Source organism: Lepidochelys olivacea, assembly GCF_965140295.1.
Source record: "Lepidochelys olivacea isolate rLepOli2 genome assembly, chromosome: 8".
Lineage (NCBI taxonomy): Eukaryota > Metazoa > Chordata > Testudines > Cheloniidae > Lepidochelys > Lepidochelys olivacea.
Window position 1 is genome coordinate 82,623,609 of NC_140418.1, and position 19,557 is coordinate 82,643,165.

At 40.1% G+C, this 19,557-nt stretch overlaps 1 protein-coding gene across 7 annotated transcripts in view; it reads left to right on the forward strand.

The window, feature by feature from the left end:
* Positions 1 to 19,557, forward strand: part of ADGRL4 (adhesion G protein-coupled receptor L4) — a 189,161-nt gene that overhangs the window by 143,778 nt on the left and 25,826 nt on the right. For all 7 annotated transcript variants that reach the window (XM_084636592.1, XM_084636588.1, XM_084636593.1 and 4 more), the window contains 7 exons: positions 9,447 to 9,602; positions 10,165 to 10,235; positions 12,077 to 12,256; positions 12,344 to 12,527; positions 15,175 to 15,291; positions 17,399 to 17,592; positions 18,841 to 19,011. In XM_084636592.1, coding sequence (XP_084492718.1) covers positions 9,447 to 9,602; positions 10,165 to 10,235; positions 12,077 to 12,256; positions 12,344 to 12,527; positions 15,175 to 15,291; positions 17,399 to 17,592; positions 18,841 to 19,011 — 1,073 coding nt within the window. The remainder of the gene's footprint in view (positions 1 to 9,446; positions 9,603 to 10,164; positions 10,236 to 12,076; positions 12,257 to 12,343; positions 12,528 to 15,174; positions 15,292 to 17,398; positions 17,593 to 18,840; positions 19,012 to 19,557) is intronic.

The following is a 19,557-nucleotide window of genomic DNA, read 5'->3' on the forward strand; positions in this document are numbered from 1 at the left end:
GTCTCAATAACTAAAGACTTCTTCCTAATATCTTTACTCAACAAAAGTCCCGTTGACCTCAACAGAACTTCAGGATTTAACCTGAATGCAGTAGCTTTATATAGGAATGTAGATCTAAGGCCAAATGGTGGCCCACATTCTTTCCACCTTATGCCACCTTCTCCTGGGTCTACCAACACAATGGGCCTGGCAGGGACCAGATGGGATTTGGTCAGAATTCAAGGCAATCCACTGATCCTGGACCAGCAGAATGGCCTTTAGGGTTTGACCCAGCCACATTCAATTTGCTCACACCTCAGCACCAGACTCTGGGCAATATTCCAAACAGCCCTTCATCCCTCACTGATTCTTCTTTTCAGTTCTGGTTTAAGATAGTGAGTAGGATGAGTATCTACCCTACCTTCTGTGCAGTCCTTCAGTTTCTACCTCTATAGCAGTTTGATGGATCACGTTTAGGATTACAAGACAGGAAATGTTCTCTGGGAAAATATTATTTCTGAACAATTGTGCAGTCCTTAAGGATTGCCCTTCATTGGAAGAATTGTAACTATTTCTCTTTTTTCAATCCTTTGGTAATTTTCTTTTTGTGCTGTGATTCTCTTTTGGGAATGGGAAAACAAGCAATAAATCCACTGCCTCTTTACACAGGTATATCATCTTTGGGCTGATTATATTTAGTTCCAGATATCTCTCTCCAAAGCTTGACAGTCCTGACAATGTCTGTCTTTTCTTACCATTCCAAATATAAGCAAAATAGTTGCATATTAGGCTAGAGAATGATCTAGTCAAAATTTCATTGATGTTTCTCACATCCTGATATCATGTTTCCATTTTACTACGTTGCTGTGAATCTGTTCTCAGGTTATCTGGGATTCATGTTGTGAGCACAATGAGCTGTAAAAATTACCTGTTTCTAGAAGATGTCTTGATTTTTACCATAAGCTTCAGAAATCATGTCTTCAAAGTTGTTTCACTTGACTGTTCCTAGCTTTGCTTTACTTTTTTGCCAGTTGAGAAAGATTACTTTTCATTATTACATTTGTCTGTCTATATCCATCTGTTGTCCCTTTTCCTGTACTAAGATTATGTCTACACTGCAGCCATAGGTGTGACTAAAGCACGTGTAGACATACCTGAGCTAGCATTGGTCTTGCTAGCTTTGTACTCAAGAGGCTAACCAATTTAGCCATCTGCTTTGCTGCAGCTTCACTATTATTATTCGAGTTAGCTAGATCCAAGCTAGCTTGGATATGCCTACACATGCTGAAGTCCCTGATTTCAAAGCAGTCGTATCCTAGATCAGGGGCTGGCAAAATTTTTAGCCTGAGGGCCACATCGGGTTTCCAAAATTGTATGGAGGGCTGGTTAGGGGAGGCTGTGTCTCCCCAAACAGCCAGGCATGGCCCGGCCCCCGCCTCCTATCCGACCCCGCCCCACTTCTCACCCCCTGACGGCTCCCCCGGGACCCCTGCCCCATCCAACCACCCCTTCTCCCTGTCCCCTGACTGCCCCCAGAACCTCTGCCCCAAACTGCCCCCCATCCAACCCCCTCCCTCCTTCCTGACTGCCCCATCCAGGACCCCTTCCCCATCCAACCCCCCTGTTCCCCGCCTTCTGACCACCCCGACCCCTATCTACACCCCCAACTCCCCAGCCGTCTATCCAACCCCTCCCCCCACTCCCTGCCCCCTTACTGCACTGCCTGGAGCACCAGTGGCTGGTGGCATTACAGCCGAACTGCCCAGAGCACTGGGTCAGGCCACAGCTCTGCAATTGTGTTGCCCGGCTGCCCAGAGCATTGCGCCGACAGCGCAGTGCACTGAGGCTGCTGGGGAGAGGGGAACAGTGGGGGAGGGGCTTGGGGTGAACCTCCTTGGCCAGGAGCTCAGGGACCAGGCAGGAGGGTCCCATGGGCCAGATGTGGCCCGCGGGCTGTAGTTTGCCCACCTCTGTCCTAGACTGTAAATATCTAGATGGGGCAAGGACCATCTCTTTGTTCTGTGATTGTACACCACCTAGCTCAATGGGGTCCTATTCCATGCCTAAGGTATTATAAATTAATAATAAACTTTTTCCCTGCTGTTCAGAGTGTAGACATTCTACTGTAATCCTCTAGTGGTCCTTGATTGTCGGCTTTCCTCTTCTTTTGTGCAAATCAGTGTGGATGGAGTTGACACATTCCAAAACAAAAATAACCTCGTGGCATAGTATGCCATTAAATACAGGTACAAAATAAATAAATTCAGTTTTGCAGTTTATCGAGGAAGCCATAGAGGATTACATTGTAACCCATGGATCTGCTACAGGGGGGAGAGGTCTCAGACATGTCTTCTACACACAGACAATAGCACCCTAGTGGAGTACCTAGGTGGCAGGCAGTGCCATATTTCTGGAGTGGACACCAGTATTATAATACGAATCTAGTAGTGTTGGCTATGCTGTACAAGTCAGAGCTGCTTAATTTGCACTAGGACAGTGCTGTCACTTGATGTATTTATGTGGCCCCAAGACACATTCTGAATTTGTATCAGAAGGGTAGCCGTGTTAGTCTGGATCTGTAAAAGCGGCATGGCAATATACAAAAACCTGTAGGAGAACACTTCAACCTCCCTAGACACAATAGCAGATTTAAAGATAGCCATCATGCAGCAAAAAAACTTCAGGAGCTGACTTCAAAGAGAAACTGCTGAACTTCAGTTCATTTGCAAATTTCTCAGGAAGAAAAGGAGTACTTGTGGCACCTTAGAGACTAACCAATTTATTTGAGCATGAGCTTTCGTGAGCTACAGCTCACTTCATCGGATGCATACCGTGGAAACTGCAGCAGACTTTATATACACACACAGAATATGAAACAATACCTCCTCCCACCCCACTGCCCTGCTGGTAATAGCTTATCTAAAGTGATCATCAGGTTGGGCCATTTCCAGCACAAATCCAGGTTTTCTCACCCTGTGAATGGCTCGCCAACTAGATAAGCAGTTTCTCCTTCCTTGGTGTTCACACCTCAACTGCTAGAAGAGGGCCACATCCTGCCTGATTGAACTAACCTCATTATGCCTAGGCTGCTTCTTGCTTGCATATTTATACCTGCCTCTGGAAATTTCCACTACATGCATCCGACGAAGTGGGTATTCAGCCACGAAAGCTTATGCTCCAGTATGTCTATTAGTCTATAAGGTGCCACAGGACTATTCTGAATTTGCACAATCTAAGCTTTCTTTAAACAAACAAACGAAAAGTTTCTATCCCTCTGGGATTTCATGTTAACCTTTCAAATGTGAAGCAAGCATAACTGATGCAATGTTGTATTCCTGGGTCTAAAGATAGCCTGAAACACTGTTTCTGGGAGATGGCAGTTCCCCACCATTAATCTAATTGGGCTGTTAACTCTAATATCTAATGATGACACTTTACATGTCAGTGGTAAGTTTTTCATGGCTGATCATTATATCAGATAGATTAGGGAAGGGGGTGATGATAACACCCACAGGGAGAAGAAAACTGGAGGTTGCTGTAGAGAAGGAAAAACAGAGGGAAGGAAGGACGAGAGTCACAAAGACAAGGGACAGAGAAATTGAGAAGCGAGAATAGAGAATGAAAAAACCACAAAGTAGAAATAGTGGTGGTCCTGAAGGTGAGGATATTTTCCCGCTTGTGATGCTCAATATAAGCTAAATAACAATTATAAGCTTATTTACTACATAAAAGCCATTTTCCACCCTTGATCTTTGTATATGAGTGAATGTTCTGCTGTGGGTCAATGGGGGGAATGGAGCCCTAAATTGTAACCCCAGTCCGAGGGGGTCAAAAATAGAATTTGTTCCTGTCCAGAATGAATTTGACATCTCTGCATCACAATTTCTGGAAGAAGTTGCACCATTCTTCCAAGCATGCACTTCTGCATTCGGGTCCTGACTTTTCCCCCAGCTGATTGGCCGTATGCCCTTCTTTGTCATAGCACATTAGAATGCCGTTTGTGCAGGGATATGGCATTATGCCACGTAGCTGTTATCGCTTTGCATATGCCCTTCTTAGGACAATTTGGAACCCACTTTGTGTACATTGTTCCCCTCCACAGTACAGAACCAAAAGGAACATCTGGTCCTTTACCAGTGGACTTTTCAATACCCTACAAGCTAATAATAAGCATAATTTATAATGGAGACATCAAGCTATCTTGACTGGCTGATGAAGAATCAAAGAAATATAGCTATGATCCCGTAGTTGGCAAGACTGAACATAATAACCATTCTCACTACCTTTATATTAATTGGAATTATCTTGCCTGCTGTAGTAAACGAGCAGTGACAAAAAAGCAGAAAGATAATAAAAAGTTATGCATCTCTTTTCATACTAGCTAACTGGTGCTCGTGGTGTTATTTTGGGGGATTTTGCTTTAATATTTCTTTCTGATCGGAGCTATTATAAAGGCTTCGAAGCTCAGTTCCAGAGTTTGTTTTGAATATTTTCTGAAAGGGAGGGTTCCTTGCTGAGCCATGGCAAATGGTCTTCTCGTTAAAGGGCCCGATCCTTCAACCATCACTTATGAATCTTCTCACTAAAGACTACTCATGTGAGTTAGAGTTACAAGACTGGGCTTTTGGTGCCCAAACTTGCTCTGATTGTAGATAATCGGAGAATGAATGGGCTCCTAGCTATAAACCTCAGGTGGAAATGGATCACTTTCTAAAAGCATTGACAAGCTGTTGTCTCCTGTGTGGTCTAAAGTTGCACATGCATCTAAAATAGAATGACCCCCTCAAAACCCTACAAAAAGTACAAAAGAAAACTTAAACTGACACTGTTAACATTTTTAAAAGCAACATACAATCTACCTTGAAATGGCAGTAAAATCGTTGATGGCACCTACAAATCATATTGATTTAAAGAAAATATGAAGGTGATCAGTACCTTTAGTTATCTACTCCAGTAACTATTTTCTCCAGTAAATACTGTATTAGCTAGGTTTCATATATATTCATTCAGTATAGACAACTTAGCTGCAGATAAACTATTTGTATATACTCCTTAGCATCTTTGATGCCTTGTCCATGAGCTTCCACTTCTGTTTTTAAAATCCTGCTTCCTCATTAAGGTCTCCATTACAACTAATATGTGACAACAGTATGAAAAGAAAGGTAATTTATATAAATACCTAATAATGACAAATAAATGATTTGGGCTTATGAAAAACAAATTATCATATGTTGCAAGACAAGTATAATAACCTTGAAAAACTTGTAATGGTAAGTGACATAGCAACCTGATACTTAGCAATGATGATCTGGAATACGTTCAATTATTTATGCACTTCTCTAGGAGGTATAATTTTTAGGAAAGGAAGGTTGCTATTAGTCATCTATTGATTTTAATACCAACTTTATAAGTGTTGTTATAAATCAAACTATTAATAGATTATTTTAGCACACATTCGAATCAGGCATTTCAGGTTGTTGTGAAGTTTGTCATTTATTGATATTTCACAATGAGCTGCATGCTGGAGATCTTGTTAGGACTTACACATCCTTCTCTTCATAGCTGAGAAGGCCAAGAAAATCCCTGGAGGTAAGGCTCATCTGTGGAACCATTATGCAGACTGGTGTTGTCATTGTTTTCTCACCCTTGGCTCTTCAATTTAATCCAAGTGCATCTATGTTACAGTAGTGGGACACTGAGTGACATTTATGTGCTCCAAAAAAGAGCCATACAATTAATTGATGTGAATGGATTATTTAAATGCCGGGACTAGTGTCTTTGGCCCCATGCGTTCAAATGACAGCATTTGATTATGATTTACCTTTTGTGTAGGAATATCTCACATGGTACTTCTCTTTTTGTTTTCCTCACTTTTATCAATCCACTGAGATTTGACATGGTTGACACCTCAGCAGGCAGGTCATAAAAAACCATTCAGGTATAAATAATGCAAAAGCCCATATGATGAAGTCAAATGACTCAATATTTGTTAATTAAGTATAGAAATGAATTATCAACATAATACAGATGTCAGCAACTTAGTCTCACACTTGATCTTTCAAAATAACTCTTAGTGCCTTCCAGTGTGATTATGGCACCCTGTAATTGTCTAGGAAGGCCTCAGTCTAAACCAGTAGAAGATAGGAGGCTGTGGGGGACCGTGGATAAAGCAATAAAAAAAAGTAGGGTGAGATGGTTCTTAGACTCCTCCATTAAATGTTCAAATGCCATGTACAATTCCATGTACAAAAGATTTTTTTAAAGCATTTATCTGATTTTTTTAACCAGACATGCTTGCCATTGGCAAATTATGTTCTATTAAATTACCAACAAATGATTCCCACCAAAAGCAGAAGCCCTTTGAGTATTCCTCAAATGCCTTTATGTATCTTTGCCTCCCTCCCCGCACTCAGACAAGTAAAATCTTTTTTTCTCCCTCCATTCTCATTGTTCTTCTTCCTCTGTTCTTCTAATATTTATTTTTTATTGTATTAACCCGTCCCTACCATTGTCTCTTCCTTCCAATTCCAAATGTCTCCCATTCTTCTTTATTCCCTGAATTTCTCCCTTCTCTCTCTAGTCCACATACCCTGACTTCTACTTTCCACAAATGTATTCCCACTCCTCCTTATCGGTACTCTCCCCTTTCTGTGCCAAATCCAGTCATTCTTCTTTTTCTTACCCATTTTTGCCTCACACATTCTCTGCCTCACAGAATCACTGTCACCAGAAATCCACTCTCTAATCTAACCAGTACCAGCACTGAAAACCAATTATCAGTTCCTCAAAACTAAAAGCCTATTTCATAATGTAGTGCCAATCTTTAAAAAAGGGAAGAAGGAGGATCCTGGGAACTACAGGCCAGTCAGCCTCACTTCAGTCCCTGGAAAAATCATGGAGCAGGTCCTCAAAGAATCAATCCTGAAGCACTTGCATGAGAGGAAAGTGATCAGGAACAGCCAGCATGGATTCACCAAGGGAAGGTCATGCCTGACTAATCTAATTGCCTTTTATGATGAGATTACTGGTTCTGTGGATGAAGGGAAAGCAGTGGATGTATTGTTTCTTGACTTTAGCAAAGCTTTTGACACGGTCTCCCACAGTATTCTTGTCAGCAAGTTAAGGAAGTATGGGCTGGATGAATGCACTACAAGGTGGGTAGAAAGCTGGCTAGATTGTCGGGCTCAACGGGTAGTGATCAATGGCTCCATATCTAGTTGGCAGCCGGTATCAAGTGGAGTACCCCAAGGGTCGGTCCTGGGGCCAGTTTTGTTCAATATCTTCATAAATGATCTGGAGGACGGTGTGGATTGCACTCTCAGCAAATTTGCGGATGATACTAAACTGGGAGGAGTGGTAGATATGCTGGAGGGGAGGGATAGGATACAGAAAGACCTAGACAAATTGGAGGATTGGGCCAAAAGAAATCTGATGAGGTTCAATAAGGATAAGTGCAGGGTCCTGCACTTAGGACGGAAGAACCCAATGCACAGCTACAGACTAGGGACCGAATGGCTAGGCAGCAGTTCTGCGGAAAAGGACCTAGGGGTGACAGTGGATGAGAAGCTGGATATGAGTCAGCAGTGTGCCCTTGTTGCCAAGAAGGCCAATGGCATTTTGGGATGTATAAGTAGGGGCATAGCGAGCAGATCGAGGGACGTGATCGTTCCCCTCTATTCGACATTGGTGAGGCCTCATCTGGAGTACTGTGTCCAGTTTTGGGCCCCACACTTCAAGAAGGATGTGGATAAATTGGAGAGAGTCCAGCGAAGGGCAACAAAAATGATTAGGGGACTGGAACACATGAGTTATGAGGAGAGGCTGAGGGAGCTGGGATTGTTTAGCCTGCAGAAGAGAAGAATGAGGGGGGATTTGATAGCTGCTTTCAACTACCTGAAAGGGGGTTCCAAAGAGGATGGCTCTAGACTGTTCTCAATGGTAGCAGATGACAGAACGAGGAGTAATGGTCTCAAGTTGCAGTGGGGAAGGTTTAGATTGGATATTAGGAAAAACTTTTTCACTAAGAGGGTGGTGAAACACTGGAATGTGTTACCTAGGGAGGTGGTAGAATCTCCTTCCTTAGAGGTTTTTAAGGTCAGGCTTGACAAAGCCCTGGCTGGGATGATTTAACTGGGAATTGGTCCTGCTTTGAGCAGGGGGTTGGACTAGATGACCTTCTGGGGTCCCTTCCAACCCTGATATTCTATGATTCTATGATTCTATAGTCCCCCCATCCATTCTCTATTTGTTCTCTCCTAAGCCCCTCTTATCAGCATGAGCCCCTCCATCAATTCATCAATGTTTGCACTCTCCCGCAAGCACTGTTTCCCCCCAACCCCTATCCAATGTATTCAGTTATCCCCAATTCACCAGTTTAATTTTGGCCCCTTTCCCAGTTCATCAGTTCTGTTTTCCATGTCCACAAGCCTTCAATTCAATTCTCAGCCCCTCCTCTTCTAAATCTTTACATGTATTGGCTTCTAACTACAAATTAATCAATTCTTTTTTGGTCCTTCCTCTTTCCAGCCTGTTCAGTTCTTCCCTCCTCCCCCAGTACATAATTTCTCAGATCCCCACCCCACTGTTCACAATTACTCAGTATAGTTCCAAGGCTCAGTGTGTCAGTTGAATTCTTTGGTCGCTATCCCCAGTCAGTCAATATAATGCAAGACCCTCTTTCCCATGCATCAAATCAGTTTTTGCCCTGCCTTTCCAAATCCATCAGTTCACAGCTTTCCTTCCAACAATTCATCAGTTTAATTCTCTGACCCACTCTCACTCTGTCAATTGAATTACTGAACTTACCTACCCAAATTAATTAGGAAGGAATCATCAATTGTAGGAAAATTAAGTTTAAATGTGGATAAAATAGACAAGTCAAGCACTTTGAAGAGCCTTTGACTTTAATATTAGATTAACTAGACAGGCAAATTGATCCATTAAATACTAAAATAATAAAGCATTGATTTTAAATCAAAAGGCTGTGTATACCAGTTTCCTCTGTCTTTCCTAACTGAATAATAAGGTAGTACAATCTATTTTAGTATGATATGTAGAAAAAATAGGTTTTAGATTATTTTCATCATACATAATCTAGTATTTTGATATTGTTGAATTAACTTGTAAACTCACCTTTAAAACATGAAAAATACAGTATATGTACAAAGAAGGTTTTTTCAGTGAACAGTTGTTATAGCTGTGCAAAAAATCAGCAGTCTCTCATTGAAGAATATTTTTAATATTAAAGAGATGCTTAATTGTGCTTTATTGTCCCTAACCCTAAGTGATATAATTAGCAGATGTCTTTGCCATTCAATTTGGCTTTTTTAGCTTTTTGCTATTTTTTCTTTAATGTTATTTTGTGAAATCTTGATGTGAAATTGCTGTATGCATAACTTATCAACAAGGCAGCAAGTGTTAGTCTTTAAATACTTAATAAAAAATTCAATTTCTCACAATATTTGCAGATATAGATGAGTGCAGTGAAGCAGTAACTATTGCCTGTGGAGATCATGCGAAATGTGAAAATGTGGATGGAGGATATAACTGCTCCTGTAAGGAAGGTTATCAACCATCCACAGGAAAATTACAGTTTAAGCCAAATGATGGCACTTCCTGCCAAGGTAAATGATATTATAAAGGTTTATGTGTTATTATAGAACTACATCTTCTGAGAAACCCACCAGTGTCTCTTTATCTTCAGTTAGATTAATCAGCCAGACATGAAAAAGAGGCAAGACACTCATACCTACATTTTCTAAGAATATCATTGAGATGTACTCTTAGCAATATATTTGTACTGAACAATATGATGAAATCTGTTCTATATTGAAGACCCAACCTGACATTGTGTTGATGTGTATTCTAAACTGTATAAGTCTGATTTCTTCTCTCACTCATACCAGTGTAAACAGTGCATCAATGGGCCAAATTCTCTGCTGGTGTAAATTAGCAAAACTCCACTGAAGTAAGTGGAGCTGCTCCCATTGAAACCAGCAGAGAATGTGGCTTGGTGCCTTTATACCAGTGTCAAACCAGTAAGTGAGGTCAGAATCAGGTCCTAATAGTTTATGCTTGTGAATGATCCATATGCATGTGCAAGTTCCAAATACTGTAGAGGTTTGAGTTTTCTTATATAAGAACTGTTATACTGTAATTGATTAGTCTTCTTTTTAATTTCTACAGAAAATCCAAAGGCAAACTGCAAGTTACATAATGACTGTATAACTGAAAATATTACTAGAACATTAGCTGAAGTAAGTAGCAATGGTTTATAGATTAATTTGCAAATTCTTTTATTTTTTTCTCTTTTAAAATTGTTATTTCAATTATAATATCTATTGAGGCGCTTTTAACAAATGGTTGAAGAAGATATAATTGAACGTAAGCATATATATAGAAGTCTTTTTAATACTTCCAGCTTATTTGAAATGGGTTATGTATTTGAATCGCAGTGTTAATTTGCCTGCAAGCTTTGTTTTGTTTGTATCTCCAGTGAACTAAATCATGTTTTGCATAGAATTCAGAAGTGTGGTAATCACTCAACAGTTTCTGAATGGCAAGTTCTTGAAATTACACCTTTCTACATTTAATTATGTGCAGCTATTTGTTTGTTCTGAATGAAACCTAGAAAGATAATTTATAGAGGCAGTGAAGGCAAGTGACAAAATATAAAATAGAGCAATAATACACTTGGGTACCAATATTTTTCTCTCCTTCAAAACACTGTGTGTTAGGCTGCATGTGAAAGAACTGGGGAACCAGATTTTTACCCAGAAGCTTACATTTCAAACAGCAAATTAAATAAACTGGTGAGTCCGCAAGACTATCTGTTTCTGATTTGACTGAGTAAGTGAATCACCATGGGCGTGTTTGCTTTTTATCTCAAGCAGTTTGCCTCAATGATCAGATTTAAAAGAACCCAGTCTTTTAACATAAGAGGTTTGATTTCTTCAGTTTTAAGGTATACATTATATTAACATGCTTACTGTAAATTAAGTAGAGAAGACAGAATAAGTACAACATCTGAACTTAAAACCGAATGGCTGTCTGTTTTTAAACCTGTATTTAAACTAGGGTTTTAAACCTGTGTTTAAACTGGGTCAAAACCTTGAATCTAAATTTTGAAGAAAAATTAATGCTTTAAATTTGAGCCCTTGGATCTGAACCTACCCCTGTAGTTTTGATTCTGAGTTAGATCAAAAACAGAAAGAGGCCTGTTTTCCAGTTCCATTAGGATGCAACCAAAGATAAAGTCCGGATCTCACGAGAGCACTGTCTCAGGGGATATTCACCTTTGAGGTCACAGGAATCTCACCAAATTGGATGATCTCATGAAGTTTCTACTATTTAGGGATGAAATCTCATTGGATTTCAATGCCAGGAAATCTGAAACCCTTCTCTGATTCAGCCATGACACTGAATTCAGAACTCTAGCCTAAACCTCATACAGATCCAGATCTCAATCTTCTCAGCCCATTACTACTATAAATATTTGTGTACAAATGTTTCCATCTAATTATTTTATATTAATATTTTCAGTAGGGAAGTAATTTAATAGTTTTCAACCCTTAGCAGTGAGGGTTAAGAATGCAATAGAATTTTGGTAATCTGTGTGCTTTATAGTCCTCATTTTTAAAAAAAACTGGCTATCTGTTTCCACCTCTCAGCAAAGATTTAACAGAAGAGGCTGTAGGTAAGTTGCCGTACTACTAAGACTTAATTATTTTTACAAAATATGCAACAAAACATTTACTAGTACATAATGGAGCATTATTCTAAATAAAACTGAGTTGTACTGGTCAAAATAAATTAAGACGGTATGCTGATTATGTATTATACTTTTACGATGGCTATTTGCCTGGTCAAATTCTGGCATGCCTAATCAATTGGAGTAGCTCCATAAGTAGACCCACTGACCTGCTGTGCCCTGTTTGTGTGCAGAAGCTGGCCCTTATTCACTAATTCACACAAATCCTTAATTTATTTCCCCATCGTTTGTGCAACTCTTGTGTTCTCAAAAAGTCACCCGTTGTGACTTTGCTGGTTGAAATGCCAGTGGAATCTCCTAAGTATACTGATTTCCTGTTTCTTTCAGATTAGGACTATAAAAGAACCCTTGGCTTTCCTGCAAGAAATCAATAGGAACACTGTAGGACAACTTTCATCTGTAGATGTGATTTCATATGTGGAAGCATTATCTGTATCTTACCCATCACTAAGTACCATGAATAACACAATTTCTGACAAGGAAGCACTTACTAATATGACTATTAATGTAAGTGACTTGAGCCTTACTATTGTATTTTTTTCTTTTATAAATAGCATAAGGCTTTTGTGCTCAAAAATATTTTTATACTGACAGGTTTTTGTTAACACCGTGAACAATTTTGTTCAAAAGGAAAAAATTACAGTTTGGGAAGCACTCCCTACAGATAACAGGAGAACAAGTCTCACTAAGCTGATGCATGCTGCGGAACAGGCAACGCTGCTCATGTCACAGAACTTCAAAAAGACAACACAGCTAGATGTTAATGCAAGTGAAATGGGTAAGAAAAAGAAAATGAATGTAAGTGATACTTTAGATGTGAATTACACTATGAAGTTTTTTCAGTATAAACTGTTGAGATTAAAGTAGTGTTATGGGAACCCCACAGATTTTGGTTTGTATGAGCAACCAAAAAACACCTACAGATTTTGGGCCAGACGCTCGGCTGATGTAAATCAGCTAACTTGATTGACTTCAATGAAGGTAAGACCAGGTGTAAAAGCTGAAGATCTAGCTTGGTTCTTAGAGGGATGATGTAGCGGATCATGCTTTCAGCTCTGAATGTTTCCCAGTTCAACCCTCACTCATGACCAAAGTGGCAGTCATCTTTTAGCAAATCATTGTACATCTTGAACAGATGCATTAAAAACACCAACAGAATGAAAATTAGAGTTGCTAACAGAACTCTACAAGCCATGTTTTGTTTTATTTTTGATTCAGGAAAAGCAATGTAAACAAACTTTGAACTAGTCTGTGCTTTGAAGGCCCAGCCCTGTGTTGGTGATGGTACAGCTGTGTTTTGAGTTTCAGGAAAGCTCAGAGAAGGATATTGGAGAAGATCTCAACTTGGCTCTCATGACTTTCCACTATCTCCCTCCATGTATCAGTTGCTTGTCTTCTGTATTGTGGTCTTAGGAAGACACTAAGAGTGGGATTTTCAAAAGTTCTCAGCTTTGGTCTATTTCCTCTCACTGAAGTCAGCGATGCAGTGAAGATAACAGTGTTACTAGAGGTTTCAGTGGGAGCAGAGTAAGGCGAGTGCTGAACACTTTTTGAGACTCTATCCTAAGACTATGGGTATGTTTAAACTACCCGCCGGATCAGCGGGCAGCGATCAATCCAGCGGGAGTCGATGTATCGCGTCTAGTCTAGACACAATAAATTGACCCCAGAGCGCTCTCCCGTCAACTCCTGTACTCCACCACTGCGAGAGGTGCAGGAAGAGTCGATGGGGGAGCGGCAGCAGTCGACTCACCACAGTGAAGACACCGCTGTGAGTAGGTCTAAGTACATCAACTTCAACTATGTTATTCACGTAGCTGAAGTTGCGTAACTTAGATCAATCCCCTCTCCCCCCTCCCCCCGCAGTGTAGACCAGGCCTAAATTATTGTTTCCCTTTTTTTGATTGTGACCAGCCATTCTGCTTTCCTCCTTCCAGAGCAACTCATATATCCTCTGATTGACCCGGTTTCCTGGTCTGGTGTAGTAAAATCCAGTATTCCTTCCCCTGGTCACATCAATCTCACCCTTTACAGATCACTCCCCAAATGCACCGTGATACTGAGAAAAAACCTGCCTCAGTTTCTGAGGAAGCACAGATCCTTTTCCTTCTTTCACTTCAGTGAGATTTGCTGCTGTCAGATGAAATGAGGGAGAGAACACAGTGGTTCATTCTGTCTCATACACTCCAGGGAGCCTGTTGCATTTGTAATTTGTAGCACAGATGGACCCAGTTGTATGGCCAACTGTGGGACCAGTTTACTAGGCCACACCCGAAAGAGAGCAGATGCTAATACAGGGACCCAATGGAGAGCTTTGAAAATTTCAGTCATTTTCTGGCAAAGTTTTGTTTGAGAATCTGAATTTATGGGCACTTATCCAAACTGAACCCAAGCTCTAAACCTTTTGAAGTTTTCCCATTACTACTCAGCACTACAAACATCTTACCCACAATGCTGATGTGTTTCTCACAAACTTATTTTTGAGACCAGTCCCACAATAATATCTCATTCTCCATTGCATTTCATGGCACAGCTTCTTTAACTACAGGCTATCCAAAACTTCAGCCGCGAAGAACTATTTCTTATGTACTGACAAACATTTTCTGGCAGCTGGTCTATTGAAAAGCTCATATTGTTTTTGTGTGCTGCACTATAAGCAATGCAGATGGTCTAGTTTAGTGATTCTAGCCCATCAGTCAAGTTTTAGATTTTTTTTCTTTTTCTTTAAGGCCTGATGGACTTTTTTTTCCCCACTGTTGGTGATTGAAACTCTGCACTATAATGAACTGAGTAAAGAGCTCAGTGTCCTCTAATGTAGTTTTTGTCCTGAGGGGCGATGATTGTTTGTTTGTTTTTGTTTTGTTTGTTGACAGCACACGTCATTATTATTATTATTATTATTATTATTATTATTATTATTATTATTATTATTATTATTTTATTTATTATTATGGTGCAATGTGCATTTCATACCAGGGAATGATAACTGTGAGGGTATTCACTTTTCAAAAATTGGCTTTTTCAAATGTTACTATTCAATGGAGCATTTTATCCTTTGCTTTTTATAATTGTGATTTGTGGTCCCTTTCAGAAATGAATTTTTAATAAAGCAATAGCTCTTCCTAAAGTAACCTACATTATTCTTTCCAGGGCCTAATTTAATGCAAAGTAAATAAAAGACCATATTTTTCATGGAAAGAATAAAAGGTATGAGAGAAAAATGTATGCATTAGAATAACAAAGTCTAGAGGTTTAAAGCAAACATGTACCATATTAATAGCATTTCTCCTTGAAATATTTGGCACAATGGTGTATTCTTAAAATTCACAATAATTATGCAATCCGATGTCACATTTATTAACCTAACTGTAAAATTATGTTAGACTGTAATGGAAGTGATTTGCATAGTATTTTTCTTTTTACAGCTCTCAAGGTTTTGGCTTTTGATTCGCACCACACGAAACATATTCACCCTCATGCACGCATGGGAGGAGATTATATAAAGATATCTCCAAAGAAAAAGGAATCACCTAATTCTAATGGTAAGAAAAAGCCATTAAACAATAGCTTGGTTTAAGCAGCATTCCTGGTACCTACTTGCTGGCAAAAATCAGATGCATAATTCACTAACTGTGCAGTTGTGATGTTGATAGCAATAGAGAAAGACATTTGTAACACCTTGTTGTCTAGCCCTGTGTCCTATCTGCTCTACAGCTTCCACTGCTGTAATGCACCGCAGGAAAATTATGCCTCTTGTTTTTGTATGAGTACAGCCCTCCATTTTTTTTTTATTACAATATGTTTTAAATGTACTAAAATACTAATGATCATACTGGCACATCTAAAGCACTTTACATGGAAGCATATTGCTGTAGCTATCGTAAAGCTTGAGGTGCATGTACGTATATTAAAAATATGTAAAGTAAGATCCAAGTGTAACTAGCCCATCCAGACTGACCCCAACCCCCAAGGAATGAACTGATCAGCAGCACAATAAAACTTCCCATTCCCAACCATCCCACACATCTCAACCCACTCCTCAGCAAAAAGAAAGCCAAGACAGTAGACAAGTCTTACAAGCTGTCAGAGTTGGATTAAGTGGAAGGAATGACTTGCAGACTCAGTTATCCCTCCTGAAAATACCCCATCAAATGTCCTTTGAAACCAAGATGCTGTTACCCTGATTGCTGTGGTGGGAGTACCACACAGAGACGTACGAAAGTGATGGTGGCTATATTGAGAACCTAGAGGGATAATATACCATTTATGTGAAATCCCCTCACACATGACAATCTATCCCCCTAAACTGAAACACATCAGCTGTGTAATAGCACATGGCACCACTGTATAACACTTTAGGACAGCCAGTGAAGAAAAAATGTCTAACTGAAACAAGGTGGAGAATTTTGGCAGGCATAATGTATCAAAATGATCTGCGAGAGATGGTGTAGTACTGCGCTTCTCAAACTGTGGGTTGAGACCCTAAAGTGGTTTGCAACCCCATTTGAATGTGGTTGCCAGGGCTGGCGTTTTACTTGCTGAGGTCTGGGGCTGAAGCCAAAGCCCAAAGGCTTCAGCCCTGGGCAGTGGGGCTCAGGCTTCAACTTAAGCCCTGGGAGGTGGAGCTCAGGTTACAGCCCCACCTCCACTGTGCCCTCGATTGTGTAGTAATTTTTGTTGTCAGAAGGGGGTCACAGTGTAAGGAAGTTTGAGAACTGCTGGTGTAGTGCAATGAGTAGGGTACTGGCTTCTGGGATTTAGAAGACCTGAGCTCTGTCTCTGGCTCAACCACAGATCCACTCGGTGACCTTGGGCAAGTCACTTCACAACTCACTGTATCTCTGTGTCCTCTTCCAGCACTAGCGTATCGTATCTTGTTTAGTTTGTAAGCTTATCTGGGCAGGGACTTTCTTACTATGTGTTTGGACAGCACTTAGCATAATGAGATCCTGATCTTAGTTGGGGCCTTATAGTGTCACTGAAATATGGATAATAAGAAGAAATGAGACTTTTGCCAGAACACCAGAATTAGTGCCCCAAATCTGGCAAAACCAACCTTGAGTTCTTTCTCCATCTTTACCTGGGTTTGCAGTCAATCAAAACCTCACTCCCAAACGCCACAGAAGGACATGGTATCTGTACTGACTCAGGAGGAAGCATTCTACATATTACTGGGGGTTTCTGTGCCTTGCATGTCTCCTATCCAGCCACTGACCAGGCATGAAATCCTGGGTGCAGTAAAAGTAATGGCCACATTCCCATTGACTTAAAAATGGGGCCAGGATTTCACCCCAATATTAACATTGTTTATCTTACAAGATCTGACACATGACCTGCAGCCGGAGGTAGTATTGCTTCAAGCATACATTGCTCCAGAAAAAAATATGCATCTACCCTGTTGGAATACCCAATATAAACTCGCATTTTTAATTCCAATGGACATTATTACCTTGTTTTAAATCAGGCTATATTTCACTGTCTCTAAACCATTTTTGTAAGTATTCCACAAAGATTCCATCTGTTTTGCATATTTTATGCCATAGCAGTAATAATGTCTATTGTTTATTGTTCCCTTAATGTCTTCAATTTTGTTCTACTATTAAAAAAAAAACCCCACAAACTACTAAACACAGTCTGTTTGATTGATAGGCACTGTTGCAGTTGTGTTTCTGAGGTATAGCAATATTGGTCCTTTGCTTTCATCATCTAAAAACTCCTCATCGAAAGATAGTTCAGAGCAGAGAGAGACAGTAAGCTCATCAGTTATTGCTGTTGCAATTAATTCAAATCCACCTACACTCTATGAGCTTGAGAAAATAACATTTACTTTAAAGTACTTCAAGGTAAGATTTTTTTTAATCAACATCTGAAGAAAGGAAAACAGTACTGTAATTATTTGATGTGATATAACTGTACCTGCAGGATATGTTGGCTACCATGGGAAAATGTTGCTAGAATATGTCAACAGTAATAACTACAGAGTCACTGGGCTGTAAAGGTGGGGAAAAAGTTATGAGTGCGATCAGAGAATCCTTCCGGCTTCTGACCTTTCTGTATTTAGGATAATCTCGCCAACAGTTGGTCAGATGATTAGAGCTATAGCCATAAAAGGGAAACACTTCAAATCAGATTGAAGCAGATTTCCGTAGGAGAAGTGACTGCAGAACCTTTTTGTTGTGTGCACGTTACCGAGTGTAGCACATCAGGGCCCTGGCCCGTGCCATACCATGACTGGCACTCCGAGGTCTTACCCCAAATACAAATAATAATAATATGGGTCTTGGCAGTTGCTAGCATCACATTTGATGTCAGTGTGTTGATGTTGGGCCAGAAATGGCCTTAAGTGCCAATTAACCTGACTCCCTCCTCCTCCTCCCCTGCCCACCTGACCCTCTGGCTGGACTTATAAAATGTAGAGGAGAAATCTATTTTCTCCCTGTGCTGTGACTATTGCAACACAAGATAATTTATGAGCAGTGAGCTAAGCCTCAAGTCCTTTTCTAGTTCACATTACTTGTAGATGGAGGCACCCCAGGTTGCTTTACAAGTGCCCAAGGTCTTCAGTGTGACAGAACAGAAAGACCCATGTTGCCTTCGGGCTGCAAATGAAGAGGCAGGAAATGAGAAGGAAAGAATGGAACCAAGCTGTTCTATTGGGTAGGATAGGGGCAGCAATGTGGCTGTAATGTTGCAAGTTGTTCCATTCAATAGGTGCATGTATGTATGTATATATAGCTGTGTACCAGATATAAGATTCTGACACCTTTTTAAGTGCCAGGAAGGTTGGGTAATTGGGTCAGTCCAGCTTGTTTAGCCTGCTGTTAACTAGGTGAAACAGGTATTTCAATGTTGTGCCATTTTTAATTGCCTGGGATAGATTTGTTTGTTTGTTTTATGTTTTGATTTATGTTCTGAGGGTTGGTTTGGGGTGGGGGGCAGGTTGTGTCTAGGTTGGGGTTTTATTTTTTTCTTGAACCTTCCTTCAGTCAAATACAATGTTTAATGAATTGTTCTGGCTAATGTAACAACAGTCTCTTGATGGAAAATTTCCTGCCTTTCACCATCAGTAAAACATCTTATTTCTCTTCCAGACTGCAGATAAGGATATTAAATGTGCATTTTGGAACTACTCAGCAGATACAATGAATGGCAACTGGTCTACCGAAGGCTGTGAGCTGACACACTCCAACACTACTCATACCTCATGCAAATGTAATCATCTGACTCATTTTGCTGTTTTGATGTCTTCAGGCGGCTCTCTTGTAAGTGCTATTTTTCACTTAGTGTTTTACCAGATACTTAGATCTCATTTAATGTGTTTTTTTTTCATTACCACTAATATACTTCCCCTCCCCCAAGCCTCCTTTTGGTTCCATCTCTTTTTCCTCATTCAGCAAACACACAGTTTATTGTGAACAGTGCAAACACAATTCCTCCAATTTCTGTCTGAATTTCTTTGTGTCCATTTTGCAGTATGACAGGACAGTGATGCAGCAAAGAATCTTGTTCCAAACCTGCAGTCTGTGGCTTTTTATTTCAAAACCCACTTCAAGGCTACAATGTGATTTAACTGGTATCTGAAGTGGTCAGCAAGACATATGGCCTGGGATTTTTCTCACAATGCTTTTTGTCATATATTTGTCTTGATATCTAAAAATCTGGACTGTCTCCTTTAAATGTATCCCCTGAGTTGCAATAGCACTGTCAGAAAATTGTATAGGAATAGCAAGGCAGGACTGAGTTCATGAACATTAAAACAGAGACTCTCACAAACATCACAGAATTGTGAAAATGACCCCTCACTTTGG